The sequence below is a fragment of the Setaria viridis genome, chromosome 7 (assembly GCF_005286985.2).
Source record: "Setaria viridis chromosome 7, Setaria_viridis_v4.0, whole genome shotgun sequence".
Taxonomy (NCBI): Eukaryota; Viridiplantae; Streptophyta; class Magnoliopsida; order Poales; family Poaceae; genus Setaria; species Setaria viridis.
Window position 1 is genome coordinate 34130415 of NC_048269.2, and position 17761 is coordinate 34148175.

At 40.6% G+C, this 17761-nt stretch overlaps 3 protein-coding genes across 3 annotated transcripts; 1 reads left to right on the forward strand and 2 right to left on the reverse strand.

The window, feature by feature from the left end:
- Position 1: 1 nt before the first annotated feature.
- On the reverse strand, positions 2-654 carry LOC117864448 (putative invertase inhibitor). Its single transcript, XM_034748558.2, has one exon. It carries the CDS (start codon positions 632-634, stop codon positions 35-37), a length of 600 nt encoding a protein of 199 aa, XP_034604449.1. The 5' UTR covers positions 635-654; the 3' UTR covers positions 2-34.
- A 1657-nt stretch (positions 655-2311) lies between these two features.
- On the forward strand, positions 2312-11398 carry LOC117863455 (alpha-L-arabinofuranosidase 1). Its single transcript, XM_034747157.2, has 18 exons — positions 2312-3830; positions 4261-4447; positions 5036-5090; positions 5670-5866; positions 6206-6336; positions 6428-6575; positions 6988-7057; positions 7775-7920; positions 8013-8058; positions 8152-8204; positions 8675-8819; positions 9189-9307; positions 9429-9500; positions 9987-10093; positions 10220-10276; positions 10366-10564; positions 10698-10841; positions 11027-11398. Exons 2-18 carry the CDS (start codon positions 4271-4273, stop codon positions 11147-11149), a joined length of 1989 nt encoding a protein of 662 aa, XP_034603048.1. The 5' UTR covers positions 2312-3830; positions 4261-4270; the 3' UTR covers positions 11150-11398.
- Positions 11399-12120: 722 nt separating this feature from the next.
- On the reverse strand, positions 12121-17673 carry LOC117863457 (aladin). Its single transcript, XM_072295449.1, has 15 exons — positions 17421-17673; positions 17264-17319; positions 16996-17157; positions 15477-15591; positions 15292-15382; positions 14995-15174; positions 14705-14760; positions 14523-14610; positions 14367-14442; positions 13608-13707; positions 13456-13507; positions 12890-13027; positions 12697-12784; positions 12542-12602; positions 12121-12441 (listed from the first exon to the last, which is right to left on the reverse strand). The coding sequence occupies exons 1-14, from the start codon at positions 17476-17478 to the stop codon at positions 12549-12551; spliced, it is 1314 nt and encodes a 437-aa protein (XP_072151550.1). The 5' UTR covers positions 17479-17673; the 3' UTR covers positions 12121-12441; positions 12542-12548.
- Between the last annotated feature and the right edge of the window lie 88 nt (positions 17674-17761).

The following is a 17761-nucleotide window of genomic DNA, read 5'->3' on the forward strand; positions in this document are numbered from 1 at the left end:
TTCGCCGCCCTACTAGGAATGCCTTCCTCAGTGATTAATAATGAGCCATGCTGAGCAGCGCAACGGCGAGCTTTGCGAGCTTGAACGCGTCGTCGTTCTCCATGGTCACCGGCGACGCTACCTTGCTCTTCCCGAACCCCTCCTCGCACTCCTTGGCCGCGCTCGCAGCTTCCTCCAGGCACCTCGTAGCCTCGCCGTCCTTCCTGCCCCTGACGGCGGCGGCGCAACCGGGCTGCCTTCTCACCACGCCGCCGTACAGCGCCTGGCACGACCGGAGGCAGCGCGTCGTGGCCTCATCGCCGCCGTCGCGCCCCCGGAGCAGGCCGCCGATCTTGGTCGCCGTGCTGGTGGCGTTGGCCGCGAGGAGGTCGGCGGCGATGGATGAGTAGGTGCGGTAGTTCATGCCGGCGTTGGCGCTCCGGCCGTCAGAGCCGAGTGCCTCCAGACAGTATTGGACGTCGAAGAACGTGCTGCCGCCGCCGACGGTCTTGCATACGGGGAGTATGCTTGGGACTTCAGAGGTTGCCACCTCGGTCGGCTCGGCGTGAGTGCCGGCAAAGAAGATAGCGTAGAGCAAGATGGCACTCGCACTGCTGTAGGAGGAGGTGGCGGCGGCGGCCGTGGCCATTTTCATGGCGGATTCCTTTTGGTCTTGGCAAGGTAGTATGTTGTGTCAGATGGGGATGAGCGGCGCGTAAGGATTTATTCAGAAAAACTGGCTTCATGAATTAATGATGCAATTTATGTGCACACATTTTTATAAACATTGAATATTTGCGACAAAAAGAAATCATACTAGGTGGCAGAAAGGTGTTGACCACTTGGCTACCACGAAACCGCCACGTGTAGTGTAGTAGTATGCCTTTACTAGTCTAACACAAATATATATTGGTCACTTTAAAGTTATTCATTGTATTGTAGCATGCCCATTAAAGAATTGTTATGCAGATTTTATGACATATTATGGGGTTAAGGAATTGAGAAAAAAGTAGCTAAGGAAGATAACTAGCTTGTGCTCAATATCCAATATTAGAAGCAGCATATAAATTTTAATTTTATGCCTGTTGCCATAGGTACAACGTACTTTCCCGTTCCAAATTGTAGGTCGTTTTATCTTTTTTAGTTTCATAAATATTATTATGCATCTAGACATAGATTATATCTAAGTACATAGCAAAAATTATGCACCTAGAAATACCAAAACAATCTACAATCTACAATTTGGGAATATATGCAACATATATCTAGGGAAAAAAAATCCCCAATGTAATCTCACACTCCCACACACATGTATGAGTGCCGCATAGGACTTACGGAGTATGATGATATAGCATGAGAATGGAGAAGAGAGAGAAAAAGTAGATACAATTCGGACTCAATATATTTAGAAAACCGTGTACATTTCTTGCCAATTTTTTTAGTCAGCATACTATATTTTTAAGAGTAAAAAATAAATTAGAAAAAACTTTTGAGGCTCCGCGGGTTCCGGCCGTCGGAGATGCAACATCGTGTATGGGCCTACCATGGGCTGATTGTGCTCGAGGAGAGTAACCAATGAAATGGGCCGTGCATTGACGTCAGGGGGCCTGGTAACCCACCCAAACGGGCCAAATTTGTTGCAACAAATTACACGCGAACATACACATTGTTACTGGGTCTAGGAGACGAGTTTTTCATATTTTCCAATTTTGCGACGTACTACAACAGCTACAAGGTTGGATTAGTTTGGCAGCTGGATTTGTAGCATTTTTTACGCTCTATCTGCGAGCACTCGAACCACAGTGACCTTTCATGCGTGTTCATGTCCAATCTTTTGGGCGGTCAATCTGTAATCAACCATTGAGACTGAATCATTGAAAATTGCTTTTTGTAGGGCAAATAAACCCCCTGTAGTATGTGGTAATATGCTCCTTAAGATCATCTTCCCCTTTTGTTATTATTTCAAAAATCGCTCTTCATTTTTTGGCAATTAATGTTTACCACTAGCAATCAACTTAAAGTTTTTGTTTTACAAGCGCGTGGACCTGTCGCTAAGTAAGTAGTCTTTCCCCTTTTTGGAGGCAAATCAGCGCGTGCAAGTCCAATTATATTAGAAAGGCCTCCTTAAGCTCTGAATATAATGGCCGGGCTGCTGCATACACACGTACTGTACGTATAGACGGATACCAGAGCCCACGGATCGAATCTGTCTTCTTCACTTTGAGATGAAAAAAAATATGTACATAAAAAGCTCCTACGAAGTGAATGAATATCAAGCACCATCGATTTAATACCAAAGAAAAATACCTCAGATTAACCTGTCATGCCAACGTATGAGTGACGGCTAGCATAAAGAAAATGCAGTAGGAGTTGTATAATTCAGGTCGTATTTTTGGTTACTGGTAACAGTACTGGGATTGAACAGAAATGCACACAAGACAAGGCCGGCCCATCCCCATCCCCGCGTAGTGTATGTGGATGCAGCAGATACACCGTACCTTCGCTTGATATATCGATGAGGTAGATCGGATCTGACGGGGCGGAAATCCCCTTGCGCCCGTGATATTCTCGACCGGATAGAACGTAGTAACTCAGCAGATGGAAGAAGCACTGAACAATGCCGGCCTGTTCGGATGGAATGGATCAGCTGGAAATGGTGCATGCAGCTACTATTGTTGGCTCGTTGGAGAGAGAATCAAATTCTGTTCTCAATCGGCTAGCTAGGTATGCACATAGACAATGAGACAAGATAGCAAGGCCATGGCGTGCCGAGGTTGCAAACCAGCCGTTTTTGTTTTGATTCTTGTTATGGTAGTACTTACTACGTCTAGAGATGAGATCGGTGTGGAGGGATGTGCATTATATCACATTACTATTGACGTACTGGCTGATTGATTAGTTTCTTGATAGGAGTTGGTTCCTTAACTGTGTATAATATAATACTAGAACTAAAGAAGAAAAGAGAAAAATACAATTAATCAGCAGTATTATTTCCGTAATGATGTTGGTTTAGATGTCGTAGCCAAAAACAAAATACACAAAATAGCTTTAAGTACATATCCTGTAATTTGCACATGCCACACTAATTGATTATGGTTGCTTGCAAGTCCTAATACAAAATACATGGATGGCAACACGACAGTACCATTTTTGACAGTCGTAGCTTTGTTTCATTAGTTGTTTGTTCATCTTTCTCCCATCTCCATTCGGGTAGGTGCGGTGCAATTGCAATTTGCATTATTGCATTGCTTGCTCGTGTGCGTCAGGACAGGAGTTGGCAGCAGCAGCAGCAGCAGGCCGGTGCACCGATTCAGAAACCACCCGTTGCCATCCCCCTCGAACAATTGGAGTCCTACTCCTAGCTGCAGTTAATTGTAGGACAATGCCATCTGCCATTGCTTGAATTGTATTGTTGGGTGTTGGTACACTACATACTCAGATTAGATTGCCACTGCACTGGTATGGCATCATGACGTAGTGTACATGTGTTCACATCATTCGCAAATACGGTGGAAGATGACACCAACCCTGCGGCCCTACTACACCATTCTGAACATGTTCTTGTCAGTGGCGAGAGACTTGGGATCGGCTGTGCTTTTATCCTTCAGCCCTTGCATGCTCATAGTCATAGAGCGAGCAGAGGGAGTGACCACATGTTGCTGCTGGTGGTGATCCTATAACTAACGTCCCTGACATGCGGGGCCTCGCCCCTGATCAAGACGGCCTCCGCCTCTGCTGTGCTCCCTCCTCCCACTGCTTCCAGCGCCATTTGCCTACTTAAAGCGCCATGCCGTCCTTCCTCAGCGTGAGCGCTGCCGCAGCATTGCACACTCTTGAGCGACCCTCTTCAGGTGACACGCCCTTCGCTTCTCAAATCTCCTTCTCTTTCATTTCCATCGCATGCAGCTTAACTTCTTCGTTGAGCTCAAGCTGTCTGGTGAAAATGCCTAAGAGAAGAGCCTCACTCGCGCCTTCTTAATTTGTTCACTGGGTGATGCTCAAGTTCGTCGCAACTATGTTTATCATATGAGTCCGTTTGGTGGTTTTGTTCTGTTGCTGGCAGTTTTAATTAATTATAATTCCCAAGGAGGTCCTAACCCGGTGGAGTGACATTGATTGTTTTTCTCCTCTGCTTCTTGCTCTTTTACCAATCATGCACTTCATTGCCTCCCCTCCCTTCCGTTTCATCCATTCAAATAATCACAGTTCCTTGTCTGTTCATGTTCTATGCATGGGATTGATATGATAGCCTGATTAAACTAGCGTTTTATTGGCATGCAGAAGTGTGCATATGGGTTCGAAGCACGTCTACTCCTGCAACATCTTCTTCTCCTTCCTCCTCTTCTCCTTGTGCTGCAAAGGCGTTGCCGCAGAATTGGAATGGACGCAGACAGCAACACTTGAAGTTGATGCCTCGTGGAGGCTTGCTAGGAAGATCCCTGAAACATTATTCGGACTATTCTTTGAGGTCAGATATTCCTTCTTGAACTTTGTGTCAGTTCATCTTCATGAATTCTCTATCGATCCATCCGCTTCTACGTTTAATTTGTTGTAGCAAAAGATTTTATGCTTCTGTACATACCGTCTCGTGGGGTTCTTCTCCTTACCACAGTTCGATCTATAGGCTTTAGAAATTGGAGTCCCAGTGAACATGTGAGTTAACCCAGGAGACATAATTAGATTTTCCATATTTTTTTGATTTCGCGATTACGAGGAAGAATGAGTTTGTCATCTGAGGATGTAGGCTTCTAGCATTTGTTCACTCTGCAGTGCACTCATTAACTATAATGATATTTCAGTTCATGTCCATGTCTTCACACATCTTATTTCAAATTTTCTTTCATTCATGAATGCCATGAAAATTTATCTGCGCTTACTTATTAGACCAAGAAGCAGTCAAATTCACGTTGTGCACAGCAGTTTCTTGGTTGATACTGGTTTCAATTTTCACTGCATCTTAATGAAAGGAAAAAAAAATCTGAATATTCCATATAAACCATGCTGGTTTCAGTTATCCTATATCTATCTGTGGTAATTTGATAAGTGAATACTATAGGAGATCAACCATGCTGGAGCTGGTGGAATCTGGGAGGAGCTTGTTAGCAACAGAGGTACTACTATCACTCTTAGCTTTTATTTATGCTTCATGGAAAAATGCTCCGTCAAAGTGACCGGGCGCAGTTGATAAGGTTTCTGACTTTGTTGTTCCAAAGGAAATTAATAGATAGGTTGAAAATCTAGGCAATTAATATGCCAGGGAATGTGTTGAGCTGGCGAGCAACCAACTTGTGCTGTTTATATTTTAGTGCAGCATTGTCAGCGAGATATAACCAAAATGTCCCTTATAACAGTGGTTCATACTTCTTACATGTGGATTGATTTAATGAATAAAAGTAAACAGTAAATCGATCCACTTGTTCAAGTTATGCACATAACATGTCCTATATAAGTACAATTCTAGACAAAGTTCTATTAACAGTGTTATTATCCTCATTTCTGTATGCTGTTTGTTGGTCAACTCAGTTCTGTTACTTAGATAATTCTTAGCATTGCTGCATAACTAAATAAACTGAAGTTCAGTATTGAACCGCAGAAGAATAGAAGAAAAACATTCTATCTTTTTCTTTTATAACTTCTATTAATATATTTGTTATTAGCCTTAACTGACTGGGGCATATTTTGTGATTTAGGTTTTGAAGCAGGAGGGCCCCATACCCCTTCAAACATAGACCCATGGAGCATCATCGGAGATGAGTCTTCCATATATGTGACGACTGATCCTGTCTCCTGTTTCACTAGAAATATTGTTGCTCTAAGAATTGAGGTTCTATGTGACAAGTGCCCAACTGGCGGTGTTGGCGTCTACAACCCGGGATTCTGGGGCATGGTATGAAAAATATTCATCCTAATACATACCTCAACTGACATATCAGCAAGAAACTATATAAGTCTAATCAAAAGAATCTTTTGTAAGCCAATAGGTGACACAGTACAGTGTTGTTCCTTGTACAAAATGTATTTTTTTACAGGTGAAAGTAACAACTTAATGAGTTATCTATTTAGTTTATATTCATGTTGATTTTTCATGGGAAATATAAGCTTTCAGGAGCCTATCAAATGGACGCCCCTTACTTCCTTTGAACTACTGTTACGATTTTTCTCCACTCCATTTCCATTTTCCACTGACCTGTAGTTTTATGAAGATTCTGGCTATTTTATTTTCCAGAACATAGAAGAAGGAAAAACCTATAATCTAGTCATGTACATCAGATCACCAGAATCTGTGGAGTTGACAGCTTCACTCACATGTTCAAGACCTTCAGGTGCATTGCAAAACCTGGCATCAGCATATATACAGTATGTATCTTTTCCCTGATATAGAGAGTATTTTTTTTAGTTTCTTCTTTTTTCTTTGATAACTGATGTAATGTCATATTGACTGTTTCAGAGATATTGACGTGTCAAACTGGACAAGGGTAGAACTGAAACTATTAGCTCAAGAAACATGCAGAACTTCACGACTTGATCTAACAACTTCCAAAAGGGGGGTAATATGGTTTGATCAAGTGTCACTCATGCCCTCAGATACATACAAGGTGCGTATTTCTCTTTTGGCTATTTGCAACCAAAAATGTTTTATTGCACACAGTTCATGAAGATGCAATAAGAACATGTTCATGAAAAAAGGTCCAGTAAGAACTTAGGTTACAACAAATTGTAGGAAAAGATACAGGCTTGCTCTGTTTCTTAATTAGCAGGCATATATTCGATGGGCCCTTTTCATAATATGTGTGCCATATTGCCATCAGAATTGTTCAATCATAATTAACAATCAATCTTGACCAAAATGTTGACCCCAAGACACTTTTCTAACCTATTAGATCAATCAGATAAACTATACTCATTTTTGTAGAATTTTGAAATAAACTGAATCTTACTTGTATAATGCCACACCATCCTTACTACTATGTTTACATTAATTTCTAATTGAATTTTTTACATGTACAGGGCCATGGTTTTCGCAAGGAGCTCATGTATATGCTTTTGGATTTGAAACCACGATTCCTACGTTTCCCTGGTACTTTCTATGTTTTAAATAATCGAAGCTACCTTGCTAGTGAACTTTTCATTCCTTTGCATTAGGAGTAGGCAGAAACTAGAATACAAAAATGTACTGAAACAAGCTTTGATCATACAACTATACCAGGTTTGTCAAAAAATTACTAATGACTCACCTAGAACAATATGATAGAAACAAACTGTATTTTTCTCTGATGAAAAGCTTGTGTTTAAAACAATTCTTTAATTGTTCCCATCTGTTCTTTAGAACACATAAAAGTCAGCAGACTCAAAGTCAAAGATATTTTTCATGGTTGAAGAGTACCCAGTGTCCTAGCTTGTATCAACTTAGTTGAACGAACAGAGAAATTATTGCAGATAGTGTACCCAAGTGACACTGTTTATCTTTTGGTATAGCCGAAAATATGCGCAACACAGTAAAACAGAACATGATTTTTCTCGGTAACAAAACACAGGAATGTAACACTACCTATACCTTTTGAGGAATAAAGTATTCTGAGAAAACATTTCTTGTTACTTCAAGGTCACATCCCTACACATTTCAAGGGAAGTCTTGATTTATTACCAACACATTATAACACATAGATATTTAACACATTAAAGAAAACTTCCTTTATGTCCATACAGTTACAAATAACACATAGATATTTAACACACTCAAGAAAACTTCCTTTATGTCCATACAGTTACAATATTTGTTCATCGTTTTTGATAGGGGGTTGCTTTGTTGAAGGAAACCTGTTAAGAAATGCTTTCAGATGGAAGGAAACTATTGGTCCATGGGAAGAGAGACCTGGACACTATGGAGACGTTTGGAATTACTGGACTGATGATGGACTTGGATATTTTGAGTTTCTCCAGGCAAATGTTGATTTGTTGATTAATGTCGTAAGTTTGCCTCTTTCATTTTCACCATAACTGATTATGTTTTTGTTTCAAAATTTTGACAAAAGCTTTCAGAAGACCTGGGTGCTGCCCCTATCTGGGTCTTTAATGCCGGTAAATATTACTTGAGACTTTATACATTTTCCAGTTTATCTATAATCATCAATAGCATGTCACTAATTCTGGATACTTTATCTTGAAATTTAGGAATCAGCCACAATGAGGGAGTTGACACCAATAGTATTGCACCTTTTGTCAAGGTAATTTTGAACTCCCTAGATCTTTCATTGTTCGGATGACGTAACAGAAAAAAATTCCTTCTTAGTAAACTTGGTGATATTGTCAAAAGGAAATCCTGTAATGACTAATTCCCAGGATTGAATGACATGAGCACATATTTATTTGTGTGCTTGATTAAATGTCTCAAAGCACTCACACTATGTTAACTACTATTTTATAAGGGATGCGATTGACACAATTTTCTACTTTGCTATCCTTAAGGCCACGGACTAAACTTTGATGAAGCCAAATTGTCATAAATTGTTTTTAAAGAAATAAAGACAAGACAGTAACAATTGGCTAGTTGATCATCTATGCCAATGTTCTTTAAATATTTCCTCCTCTCTATTTTCTTGTCTCGTAGTTGCAGCGATTACCACCATGCCAATGTGCATTTCTCAATAATTTAAATCCACAATTTCTGGAAATAATTTCATCCTTCCTTCTTTAGGATGTATTGGATAGTCTTGAGTTTGCCAAGGGGAGTGCAGAATCGAATTGGGGTTCTGTTAGAGCTGCAATGGGACATCGAAAACGTTTTCCACTGAAGTATGTTGCGATTGGGAATGAAGACTGTCAGAAGGAATTTTACCAAGGTAAAGTTTTTAATAAATTAAATAATATATATGCAAATTATAAAGAACGTATTTTTTCGTCACTAACATTGGCTTTTAATTAGCACATTCTGGCACTCGCTTCCTGTTAATCTGCAAACTACTGTTTTTCTTCACCATTTCTCCCCTTCTTTCATCTTTTTCCGGTTATTACTAAGGAACTACTTGATCCTGTGGTACATGTTTTTAAAGTTATGGAGCAATAAAGGATGAAAACAAAACCATAAAAAAATTGGGCAGTTCAATTTACCAGCTTCCTTAGGTCTACAGTAACCTCACTAATTTCTCTGAAGTAATACTGAGCTTCTCAAGAATAACCACTTTGACATGATGTTCTTTAATACTGAACAGGAAACTACCTCAAATTTTATAATGCTATAAGAGAAGCATATCCAGACATTCAAATGATTTCAAACTGTGACGGCTCATCTGAGGCACTTGACCATCCTGCAGATTTGTATGACTTCCATGTAAGCCTATTGCTTTCGAGTCTCATTTTTCCCCATTTACCTTTTCTCTCGTGACTTCATAATGGAGTTTTTCTTGATGTACTTCTATTGACCGTCCTAAAAATATCACCCTTTTTTGCAGATCTATAACAGTTCTACTGATCTTTTCCTCATGAAAAGTAAGTTTGATAGGACATCACGTACAGGACCAAAGGTATAATTTAGTTTATATGGTTTCTGTGGAGAGATTTATTTTGGTAACAGATTTTATAAAAATGGCTCATAAAGGATGCAACTTCTGTAAGACACATTTTTCCATCTTGTTCTGTAATGAGACTTACATCTTTGCTTATTAAAACACGTTAGATATATTGTTAGACTTATCATGTAGATATGCAAATTCCAACAATGATGTGTTGAATCCATTCCTTTCCCTTTTATCTAGTTTCCTTTCCCTTTTTTTTGTACATTTGTTTGTGCCTTTTATTATATTTCTATATAAATAAATACTGCAGTAGGGGTCTCCCATACTGTTTCCGCCCCCCAAAAAAACATGTTCAAGTAGATGAATTTAGCTATCAAGTAGTATAGATACTGTTCATCAGGTCTCAAGAAGCACTATTCAACCTTGTTCTCTTTCTTATTGACATCATCAGATGTCAGACAGGAAGTAAATTGACTATCCTATGTTCATATTCAGGTGTTTGTCAGCGAATATGCAGTTACAGAACAAAAGGATGCTGGTAATGGAAGCCTCCTTGCTTCACTGGCAGAGGCTGCATTCCTCACTGGAGTAGAAAAGAACAGGTGATCTAAAAATTTTCAGAGATTACAGGAGTAGCTCTATAAAGTATTCTTAAATACTGACAGTGAGTAACAAACCATTACTTCTTGTGTGTTAATGAGGGGGCTCTGCGTGATGCTTCTTTGCAGTGACATCGTTCAGATGGCTAGTTATGCGCCACTCTTCGTCAATGACAACGATCCTGGGTTAGTATTGCTGAGCTCCATTCTTTTGTTCGTCTAAGCCTTCTTATTTTGGCAACAACAGTGATTATGTCTGAAACTTTTTATATCAGCTGGAAATGGAACCCAGATGCAATAGTCTTCAACTCCTGGCAACAGTACGGAACTCCCAGTTACTGGATGCAGACATTTTTCCGTGAATCAAGTGGTGCTGTGATCCATCCAATTACAATCGCATCCAGCTACTCTGATTCATTGGCAGCATCCGCAATTACCTGGAGGGACACTGAGAATAGCTTCCTGAGGGTAAAGGTAAAACCAACAGTTTCTAATTTGTTGTAGCCTGCGTGTAATTGATTCAGCTCATTTGACAAGCGCTATAATATTCGCGAAGTTTGGATATCCTTAGATATGGTTATTACTTTGACCTCCAAATCCTTTGTAGATCGTAAACTTCGGGCCTCATGCTGTGAGCCTGACAATAAGTGCACATGGACTCCAAGTTGGTGTTGATACAATGCGATCAAGAGTCACTGTTCTGACATCCAGCAATGTGATGGATGAAAATTCGTTCAGCAACCCAAATAATGTAAGAGGATGAGTGTTTTTTTCCTATTAACCTTTTAGTACAAGCTCTGAAACCGATAGCAATTTGTCAACTAGTATACAGCTCCCATATGGCAGTACGAAAAATTTCTGAACTTTGAAGCCTACACTTAGACTCCGGCATTTGCTTTAGCACTGTCTAAAATCGAGACTGGCAAAACTATGCAGGTGGTGCCGGTTAGCAGAGAGCTGCCGAATGCGGGAGAAGAGATGCAGGCCTTGCTCGCTCCCTACTCCTTCACGTCATTCGACCTGGCTCTGGATCAGCACGAACGTGTGGCGGAAATGTGAAGCAATACATCACAAGTTGCAATAGAGACAGGGTTAACTATATGATGTGTGGGTTCATACTTTGCACAAACTATGGTGTGATCTGTGTTCCTGTATATCTGCTTGCTATCAGGCCCCATGCTATTCTTCTGAGACTGCACGACTGCTGCAGATATGGATTAGTGTTGATGGTGGCAGAACAGAACAGAACAGAATGACTTGTTTTTACTCTGCTTTGGGCTTTGATCAAACCGGATCCTAGTTTCTCAAGGTTTATTAGTACAAGGAGTACAAAGAGTACAAGGTTCCGTGTTATGCTACGGTAGTAAAAACATTAAACGAATGATCATAGATGGATGGGTTTGATGAGTTGCTCGTCTTTTTAATGACGAATGATAATGCTATGAATAGTGGAGGATGCACTATCTCCTCTCAAGTGTAAAAGGTCATTTCTGAACCCATCAAACGGTAGGTTACCCACAAATCTCTCTTGACCTTACGCGATCACCATCTACTATTTAGAGAAATTATGCCCGTCATTAAAAGGCGATCGAGCAACTCATCAACATCTAGAGCTCCGACTCGTCGAATTATTGCCTCTCCACCAATTGCAAGTATAATTGGCAGTGGTGATCAAGTATAACTGGCAATTGCTGAAAAGCTCAAGCTCGACTTGGTGCATGAGTGACCATTCAACAAGGCATATTGCTAGCGAAAACAAGAAAATAAAAGGGCAAGTCCTATCGATGGCAACAGGATACAGCGGTTGTGCGTCATCAGCCAGCCACCATCATGCTGCTTGCACTGATTGATTTCTGTATTATTACTCGTACAAGTCTTTTTTGAGCATGTGAAATTTGCCTAAGAGGACATCAAGCTTTAAGAGCACATGTCGCACTACACTACACGATAGGAAACTACGGCAAAATTTATCGAATATTCTTAACTCTCCGTATGTTTGCTTTAGAGAGCTATATATAAAAATCGACGTCTACTGAAAAACCAAACCGGTAAATTCAACATAAATCAAATGTAATACAGGTCAAATACATCTGGAGACAAATCCGTTAATAGACTCCCTTTCACAAGTTACAATGTTACACCCACGGGATGCAATTCATGCTTTGCATTTCTCCTAGGCGCATATATAGAAACTGCACCTGCTTAACAAAGCAAGGCTGCAGTGCACTATACAAGACATCAACAGTACTTGAAACATTGTCTTCCACCTGTAAGTGAAACATTCAATCTTCCAGGTCGACAGCACTAGTTAAAACATTCAGTCCTGAACTGACAAGACGCCACACTAGTCGCTAGACATCAAAAGGAAACGAACGTGGAATTATCAGCAGGGAACACAAATATCAAGTCATCATAGGTAACTGAAATATCAAGCCTGCTGAAGAAACTTACATTGTAGTTAATGGGAATGAAGTATCAGTGGATATGTACAGCACCAGCCACTGCTCCAGCACTGCATGTGTAGTGGAACCATACGTGAACAAAACAAGTTGGAAGCACAAGCCATGGTTGTCTAACTGAATGTGCAGGATTCCCAGATATCTTACCACAGAAAGCAAGGGTCCTTGCTTAAATTTGTTATGAAAAGCAAAAGCAAGTGGTTTTGCTCCTTCTCCAGGTCCTCTAATGAATCCACTGGATGCGCACAGAGGAATATCATCAAAGAATGGTTAAGGAATAACATTGAAACACAAGTTAATGATCAACATGATGCAGTAAATAGGAAAAGTTTGCTCTTACACTAGTGATAGTGAGACAAGTGGAGATCTCCTCACGTCATATACAGCAACAAGGCCACGGTACATTTCATTTCCATCTTTGAACGACAATGCCAGACGCTCCCCTGAAGCATCCCATGCTAATTTCTCTATGCCTCGGCTAGATGAAGCAATTAAAGCATAAGTGTGTGAATCAAAGTAAGATTCTAGTTTTAGGCTATAAGAATGGTGACCTTCCTAAATACAAAGTCTACTAAACGAAAACATGTGCAGTGCAGTGGTAGTAAAAGGCAGATTCTGAAGATAATTTATGGAAATAAATAGTTGCATGCTTCCGTTAGTTAACAAGTGCTTGTCTTTTCTTGTGATCCTATAAACCTATGCTATATACATTAATAATGGATTCTGAATTAGATAATATGAGAGTGGATTCACTGCATAAAAAATACATGGCAAACAAATTATTAATTAATTGCCAATGAGGTTAGTTGAAATATCATCAGCTCAAATGAGGATGCAGGATGGCAAAATTATGTAGCATGAGGTACACATATCAAGAGCTTATAAGTCTAATGCCTCTGCCGTTACCTTACAATCAGGGAGGAAATTTCTGGAAGTTCAACCGGTAGGAGATGGGCATCTGAAGAAAAGGAACACGGGACAAATTATCAGGATTAATCAGACAAATAGTACAGCGCTAGTTTTAGCAACAAATTTTTTGCAGGGATATCTGCACATACCTAAAGATGGTGGCTTAGATGAAAAGTGAATTGAGCCAAGTGTTGTCGAGTTAGAAAAGGATAACAATGCAACATGGCCTTCTGGATCCCAATTCGCTCCCTGAGAGGAACCAAAGTAGAAATAAGCAAAAACAGGAAACAGACAAACAGTAGAACAAATACCATCCAATTTGTAAGGAGGGTACAATGGATACATTATGTGTTGCTGCCAAGTAGATTGGCCATGAAGCAAGATTATGTATTGCTATAGCTTAGATACAATCCAATCAAACTAAGCTTTATGCAATATTTACAATATTCAAATTACCAAACTAGAGTTAGTCACTATTAACTGCAAACAAGCATCTATATTGTTTCCAAAAGAATTTATCCACCAAATCAACAAATCTCATTTCGCTATTCTTTTTTATAAAATCAAACTATTGTCAGCTGTTGGGACTACAAATCATTCAGAAATTATTGAGAACAAAAAAATATAAGGTTGTTATGGATAAAGAAAATAAACTGTATTTGTATTGAAATCCAAGGTTCATATGCTATTTGAAAATAGGTATTATGTTCCTTACGCATCAGTTAGATGCTAAAGATATCAACTTCAAGATAACTTATATGATAGCCTAACTGATCCCATATAACCTCTAAAGGAACAAGAAATCTATAAAGTGCATTAAGTTGCTTGCTCCTTCACTGAGGAGTATTGTGCTCCAATGTAAAAAAATGTTCAAAAAATAGGTATCTAGGACTGAGTATCTTACTTACAGACACATATCCATTAGATGAAGACCAAGGTTCTGAAGTCCATGTGTTTGTCTCCCAGAAGTGAAAAGTTCCATCACTAATATAAAATGAATTTTGTAAATCTTTGGAAATATTAGTAACTAGAAATGTCAAAATCGAAATGGAAATTGACCATACAATTTAGCAGCTAGAAGGTAATCTCCACTAGGTGACCACCGCAGTAGTGATATATTACTTAATCCACGCCGTATAGGAGTACCCAACCCTGTAGCAAAAGAAGAAGCTTCCAGATATAAGTACACAGTTCTATATCAACTGGGATTTGTTGTCTGAATTTAGAAAAAGATAGCTATGCCTACCTTGAGAAACATCCCAAATTGTAAAAGATGGACTATTGCAGGAGGCAGATGCCAAGTATGTGGAGATTTGTCAAGGAAACTATATATACAAGTGGTTAGTTCTCCCCACAAATAACTACTACTACTTGTAAACTTTCATGTATGCACAGTGGATGTAGACATCAGGAATTCAGCAAAAATTGAATTTTATGCAGTTAGCCCACATTAATATTGAAGTTTAGTTTTAAAACAAGATATATGAAAACAAACGATAGCCTTTGCCAGATGCTTATGAAAATTTATATCAAGGATATCTTCCATCAGGCTTCCAACAAAGTGCACTAACTTGCTCAGCAGAAGAATCACGAAGAACATCCACCAGTATCCACTGATCACCAGAACGGAAGGCACTAAGGGAAGAAGAGGTGACCCCAGCTTTCATGAATGGAGCATTGCCAGGATATGATGCTGACCAGAGGCATATCCCTCCCCTAAAAAGAAAATGATCACCTTAATCTAAAAGTAAAATATGCCAGCAATTATTAAGACATGACAAGAGTGAAGAGCCATGTTAAAGAGCTATATGATCAGGCAGTAGTAATACACACTTGCAGGCAACTGCAATCATCTTGCCACTATTTGGTCTCCACTCAATTGCCTTAACATGGTCACTTGTCAAAATGCACGGCTCTTTAGCATCTGTTAAAAGGGTTGGTCATTATTATGTGCTGCAACTAAGTTGATGTATATAGTTCAGAACATAATACAAGAGAACAAGGTAGGCAGATCTCACCTGAATCCTCAAAGTCATGTACTGTAACCTGGTTCTTCCCGGACACAAATGCTAGACAATGCTTGTGCGGATTCCAACTTATTTTCTGGGTGTCAAATTTTTGTAGCAGATTTGGCTGGTAAAACAGAATGACTATTCATGAGCATGAGTATAATGATTTTCTTAAAAAGAATCACATGGAGGAACTTAGCTAATTCAACAATAAGGAGGCAAATACAGGGTGCTGGATAAAAACTTGAGGCTTTAATTTTGAGATAACTTTGTAATGACAGCAATTTAGAAATTATGATGGAGTGATCAGCAAATCCATTCATAGATCCACAGCTAATGCTAACATTACTATGCGAAAGCTACTGAACCAAGTTACAATCATGTAGGCTCACTGTGGAGAAGTGAGAAACAGGCAATGCATTCAGCCTCTGGGACTGGACATTGACATTCTTAGGGGTGAAAACAGGCCGGGAAAGTTCCCGTCCCGACTGACCCCGTTTACCCATTTTCCCAACTGTTTCCGGATAAGCTGGGAAAAAAAATCAAAATCGGTCGGGAACCGGGAGCTGAGTCCCAGTAACAGGAGCAGAAACAATTTAAGGAATTTCCCGACCGTTTTCTCGGATTCCCGTTTCCACCCGGGAATTCCTGTTTTTATCCCGGTTTTCACCCATTTAGCAAGCTCAAATCTTAGACCAAACACAGCCAAGACTCAACTGCCCCACCCAGTTGCCCACCGCCCCTTCGGTCTGCTTTATAGCTCACATGCGCACACACCGGTGATTCGCTTGGTGAGGTGGGACTAAATGCACCTGCTGGCGGCTGGCCTCTGTGCATTAGAAGAGAGGAGGCAAGGAGCTGACGAGTCATGCATGCGGCCCATCATTCCATGCTTGGCCCAGGAATTCACGCATGGAGCAGCAAGGTTTGGCCCTTTGTTCATTTTTCTTTTCCATTTTCTTTTTTTGGTAGTTCTGTAGTTTTATTTGCATAAATATTCTGACGATTTAAAAATAACATTCCATGTTCTATTATTCTATGGGTGTATGACACATCACAAGTCCATTTAAAATAAAGGATTAATCATATAACTTGGTAATATACGCGTATATTTGCTACGCGGTACTACTATGCACACTGTAGTTGGTAGTACCATATTTGTATCTTTTTGTGTTTAGGTGGTTTGTTGTTCCCGCTAATTATCGATTCCCGACCGTTATCAATATACTTCCGATCGAATTGCTTCGTTTCCGACATCCCGTATATCCGATTTCGCATTCCCGACCGAGTTTTCCCAATTTCGTTCCGTTCCCGCATAAAAATACGAAATCAAAAGTGGTTAGACCTTTTTTCCCGACCGTTTTCATCCCTAGACATTCTTTTACAAGAAGATAAAAAAAAATTCCTGCCAACCTCTTATAATGCACACAGAAATGGTTTAAGTGTGCAAGTCTCTGTGGGTGGACAGAAAGATACTTGGGGCACATTGGAGTAAATAAAGTAGTTCAGATACAGCAATCCAACTCACTTCTTGTGGAGGGAAGATCATCCGTTTGAAGAACTCTGATATGGAGGAAGTCACACTAGCTGCGGGTACATTCTCATTGGACTCAGTTTGCTCAGCAGCAGGGGGCTCGCGGATGGGGGGAAGAGCGTCTGGCTGGAAAGGGATGGGGCTGAAGACCATTCCCTGCAAATGCCAAACCCCAAATTGATAAAAATCCGTCGGTCAGGTAAGCACAATTCGCTTCTCGTAAATATAAGTAAAGGCGAAATTTCTAGGAAAGTGAACTGACAAGGACATCCCCGTATGCTTCCTTGGCGCGGTCGTCGGACAAGGAATCTGCCGCAACTGCGAAAGAGACCAGGGAAGGGTGAGATGAGCACAAATCGCTGATACCAACTGATTCAGAGGTCGTCAAGCAGTAGGAATCGATTAGATGGGGTAGGCACCTAGGTCGCGGTTGATCTCGCAGACAGTGACGGCGCCGGGAGGAGGGAAGCTCGGCATCGTCGACCCGCTTGCTCGTTCCCTCGCGCCTCGCTAGGGTTGGGGACTCCGGGTTCCCAATCCCAGCAAGGAATGGGGATCGAACTCGACCAATAGACGAGGCAACGTCGGGGGTAGAAGCGGAGTGGCGCACGCGGCGGCGGAAGCAGCCGATGGGAGAGAGGGGACGGCGGATGATTGGTGGCGGCGAGGCGAGGCTGCTGGTCTGCTGCTCTGCTGTTGCTTAAACCCCGCTGCGGTAGAGGAGACCCAAAACAGTAACGTATGGGCCCAACGGCGGCCC